The sequence below is a fragment of the Juglans microcarpa x Juglans regia genome, chromosome 3D, assembly GCF_004785595.1.
Source record: "Juglans microcarpa x Juglans regia isolate MS1-56 chromosome 3D, Jm3101_v1.0, whole genome shotgun sequence".
Taxonomy (NCBI): domain Eukaryota; kingdom Viridiplantae; phylum Streptophyta; class Magnoliopsida; order Fagales; family Juglandaceae; genus Juglans; species Juglans microcarpa x Juglans regia.
Genome location: NC_054598.1, coordinates 34,119,625 through 34,124,629, shown reverse-complemented (window position 1 = coordinate 34,124,629; position 5,005 = coordinate 34,119,625). Strand labels below are relative to the sequence as shown.

At 36.5% G+C, this 5,005-nt stretch overlaps 1 protein-coding gene across 1 annotated transcript; it reads left to right on the top strand.

Annotated features, from left to right (window-relative positions):
• Nucleotides 1-2,607: 2,607 nt before the first annotated feature.
• Nucleotides 2,608-4,493, top strand: LOC121256191 (aspartic proteinase nepenthesin-1-like). Its single transcript, XM_041156861.1, has one exon. The coding sequence runs from the start codon at nt 2,808-2,810 to the stop codon at nt 4,128-4,130; it is 1,323 nt and encodes a 440-aa protein (XP_041012795.1). The 5' UTR covers nt 2,608-2,807; the 3' UTR covers nt 4,131-4,493.
• Nucleotides 4,494-5,005: the final 512 nt, after the last annotated feature.

Genomic DNA, 5,005 nt, shown 5'->3' with positions numbered 1-5,005 from the left:
TTACTGTATTATAGGCTTTACGCTTGCATTTCTCCCGCAAGAGGAAATCGAAAAATAAAAAGGATTTTTCCAAATTATTATGATACAGATTTTTCATATTTGCACTGAGTTTTATTCGAAATGATGAATGTGTATGAATTGCTATTTGAAAACAAGGACATTCCTCACAAGAATTGTAGATATGGTCTGTGTTGGATAATTAGGTTGGAAAAAAATAAATAGTTGAAAAATAATATGTTAATTAAAAGTTAAATTATTAATTAACATATGGTTAGTATAATTGTAAAATATGAAAAAAAAAATTGAAAATATTATTATTAAAAAAATATATTATATTATTATTTTGACTAATCCAATATGAGATTATATCTTGAATAGTTTTGATTTTATGCAAAATATGTACTTTTATAGCTAAATTTTGGAAATGATTTTGGCCAGACGGATGCCAATGCTCTAAGAGAAACAAGCAAATCCAAGCAATACCTGAAAACAACCGACCCATAAAACCAATAAGACAATATGAAAGTTGTGAGGGGAAAAAAATAACAAAGTCCAATACAGAGCCCAGCCACCAGGCCACATTAGAAGAAGAGACAAAAAGATATGAATGGGGGACAAGGGAGGACATGCAGCAGGTGAAGGGTGTCGGGGCGGGGGGGAAGGGGGCTTAGGGCCATGGTGTCAGGGGGTAGGGGCCATGGGGTCTGGTAGTGTAGTGGGCTGCCAGGGGGTCATGGAGCATGGGGCTGTTAGGGAGGATCAGACACAACGATCGATTTTCCCGCAATAAATGTATATGAAGCCATTATTGTACAATGACAAATAAGAGATTGTAAACAAGAATATGATAGTGGATTTTTCTTCTCAAACGCACATAGACCTAGGCATTATGTTGAACCACGTCAACCCATGTGTTCATCTATTTTATTTTTTTGCATTTATGTTTTTCATTCACCGCTATAGACGTACGCATCGCCATCGTATAGCCGCATCGGAACACTACCGAGGGCTTCAAACAACACTGAACGAGGCCCAAGTCTCCCCAGTGGGTCGGGAATGACTTTTTCTCTCATTTTGGTCTGTTGAGCAATTTTTACAGCATTAACAAAAGCATAAAAAAATTTTAATAAAAAATTAATACTTCAGATTGTAAATTGAACATGAGAATACAAAAAATACGAATAAAAAAGAATCTCAACAAGAAGAATGGGTTCCATGGCTTAAGATTTTGATTCAAGTACGTTTGGAATTTAAACTCTTCATAATTCATTATTATAATTTTTTAAAATTTCAATATAAAATATAATAAACAATTCAATTTTTTCAAATTTTAAAATAATAATAATATTAAAAAATAATATTTTATCATCTCAACTCAACTCAATTCCGCTCAGTTCAACATCTAAATAAAGCTAAAAAAAATCTAGTCTCTTGATCTCATACCGCAAGATTATCCTATTTTCTCACACCTTGCAAAAACCCACAGCTGTCGCTGCTTCGATCTTTCTTTTTCTATTTGTGACACAGATTCTCCGGGCTAGGCATAAATGTCTCTCGTTTTGTTCAGCTAGAATATTCTTTAATTAGCTGCATGTCGTTATGAAACATGAATTGTTGGGTCTAGAATGGAGTGGGTTTAAGACAAGTACTATTTTTACACTTAGAATTAGATTAAGGCAGGCTAGCTCATTTCTCTTCTCCATCTCTTTTTTTAGGCTTTTACAAATTAAAAAACGATGTCATGATCGACGTCAAAAGAAAAGATCTAGTAATAAAATCTAAAAAATCAAAAAACAGTTTAGCTCACTACAAATAGTAATTTCTTTCCTCTCCAACCATTACACTACTCATGTTCTTAATTCTAGGCGTTTATCAATCAATGCCAACCATTAATATTGCTTTTATATTTAGATTTTACGATATCGAATTCTCAGATATATAGAAGATATTATTAAATATTATGAGGTCCACATGATCTTAATCTAGCTTTTTCATAAATGAGAAAAAAAAATATATTTATATTAAATAATTATAGAGAATATTAGGCTTTCCCTTTAGTTCAAGCCACAAAATAATATATTCGTAAATATAGGAATCATTTAATTCATTTCTTTTTGGGAAAAATCAAATTCTAGATTTTGAGACTTGCCCAATATGTAAGCTTAGGTCCTGTTTGGAATCTTTGGATAAAAAGTTGAGTTGAAATGAAATGATTTTAGATGAGTTGAATAAAATATTGTTAGAATATTATTTTTTAGTATTATTATTATTTTGAGATTTGAAAATTTTGAATTATTTATTATATTTTGTGTATGAATTTAAAAAAATTATAACGATGAAATGAGATGATTTATGCATCAAACGCCATTGTGGTTTTTGGGATTTGAACTTCTATAGACGTGATGGGGCCGGGGGGTTTACTAAAAATATTTGAATTGAGAGATTATTTTTTAAAAAATAAATTTTATTAGAATTTAAAAAAGTGTGGTATTCAATATTTGAGAATTAATTTTTTTTAAGTTTATTTTAATTCATATTTTTTTTTATAAATATTTTGAAATAATTTTAATATTGAAGTATTTAGATCAAGATAATGGAAGTTCTACAAAATTAGTTCTGGTAAAAGTTTGATTGGAAAATTCGTAGGTTGTCCTCCGCGTCATCCTCCTCTCCATTGAACCTAACCAACCGCTAAAATCCCCGATAATGGCGACGATGCCTCCCTTTGCGCCACTATAAAGTCTCTCTTTCAATTCATCGATGTCGACGTTACCCCTCCCGAAGGTGCATGCAATATATATAGATCAATGGCAGATTCCGCAACCTCTTCGCTACTTGTAATATTATTACTAGTTTCACCATTGCTATGCATATGTTCCTCGCAAGGAAGTTCTACCACCTTTCGCGTCATCCTGACACACATCGATGCCGACCTAGATCTTTCCCCGCTGCAAGTCATCAAACGATCTATCCAACGTGGGAAACAACGACACCGTAAATTTCTTGACGGATTGGAGCTGATGAGCACGCAAGCCTCCAGTGACGTCCGAACGCGGGTTGTGGGCGGTGACGGCGAGTTTCGCATGAGCTTGTCAATTGGGACCCCGCCTGTGCCTTTCCTTGCGATAATGGACACAGGTAGTGACCTGATATGGACACAGTGCCAGCCATGCAAGACCTGTTTCAAGCAACCGACCCCAATTTTTGACCCTGCGGAATCGTCTTCCTTTGCCAATGTCAGCTGCTCGAGTCCAGTGTGCAAGAAATGGGCCGATTCAAAGTGTGGGAGGAGCTGTGAGTACTCCAATTCCTACGGGGACGGAACGTCGACAGAAGGGTTTCTAGCGACGGAGACTTTCAACTTTGGAGGGTCTGACAACGAATCTTCTGTCCCAGATATAGGTTTTGGGTGTGGGGTGAACAACGAGGGCCCGGGGTTGAACCATGGTGCAGGGATAGTGGGACTCGGTCGTGGACCTTTGTCCCTGGTTTCACAAATTCATACACGACAATTCTCCTATTGCTTAACGTCGATCGGTGGCACCAATGGCAGCAGCAGTCTTTTTTTAGGATCTGCACCATCCAGCGTGCAAGTCTCGAATGCTAGTACCACCCCATTGCTTGAAAACCCAGTTCTACCGACATTCTACTACATATCTCTTGTAGGCATCAGTGTGGGCCGAAATCGCCTGCCCATTCCGCCATCGTGGTTCCAGTTAACCAGCGATGGAACTGGGGGCTTAATCGTGGATTCCGGAACCACAATCACTCTTTTAACCGAAGATGCCTATGATGTGCTGAAGAGAGCGTTTCTGGAACAAACGAAACTTGCATTGTCGGACTCATCAGACCATTCTGGATTGGATCTTTGCTTTAACCTTCCACATGGCAAACATGCAAAGCAGATTGCAGTCCCTGAACTGACATTTCATTTCACGGGGCTAGATTTGGCCCTGCCCCCAGAGAACTATATGATTGTGGACGAGAATTTGGGGATGGCATGCTTGGCTATAGCCCCGGCAGGTGGTTTTTCAACCTTAGGGAACATTCAACAACAGAATATGTTGGTTATCCATAACCTCGAACAGAAGACCATGTCATTTATTCCCACTGATTGCGCTAAACTGTAGGTTGTTCCCGCATCATGTGTCGAGTCAATCGATCGATTTCTGCATGCTGCTGCTGTTTCAGCAAGGTTTTGTTTTGTTTTTTTTTTTCAAATAAGTTGCCTGTGTGCATAGAGAAAAGTTGTTGCATGCATGGGTAAGCCCAAAAAAAAAAAAAAAAATTCTTTCCTCCAATCCCAAATCAATCGCCTAGTTCTAAGGTACTTTTTGTTTTTGTCTCGATGATAAGACTACAAGGGTGTACTGCTCATGCGATGAAGATGATCAGCCATGAATGTCTAATGAATCTAGCAATGTATAGTACTCTCTGTTGAAGTGTCCAAGTCATTATTGGCTTTATGGTCCACTATCAATAGATTGAACTAACTGTTTTGGCTCATTGTCTGAGATTGTATCAAGAGTTAGTCCACATATATTTCCTAAATAGGGATTGTTATATAATTATATTTTAAAAAAAATTAAAATTACAATAATATCATTTTAAAAATGATATTTTTTCTTCTTTTATCATTATTTATCAATAGAACTGTATACGCAATCCCCCACTCAAGATTACAAATAGAATTTCTCTTATATCAAACTCAAAGTCCCATCTACATGATCATGAGTAGTTTATAGGAGTATAGATTTGATATGCCATTGAAGGGAAAAAAATCATTGCCAACTTTAAGCATGTCTTCCTAATAAAATTTTCACAAATAGAGTGATAATGTGATGCCCCAACTCCCACATATAAAAAACACAGAAATTGCGACGTCAGGATGATGACAACTCGGTCACGCATCCCAACGAAAGTGCCAAGTGTGTGTACATGCAACAGTGTATAGTAAACAACGCAACAGATAATATAAATAAGTCTACTAAGTATCAGAATTTTA

Bases quoted from the DNA above. Each gene is read 5' to 3' on its own strand.
- LOC121256191 (XM_041156861.1), top strand. From the start codon at position 2,808: ATGGCAGATTCCGCAACCTCTTCGCTACTTGTAATATTATTACTAGTT.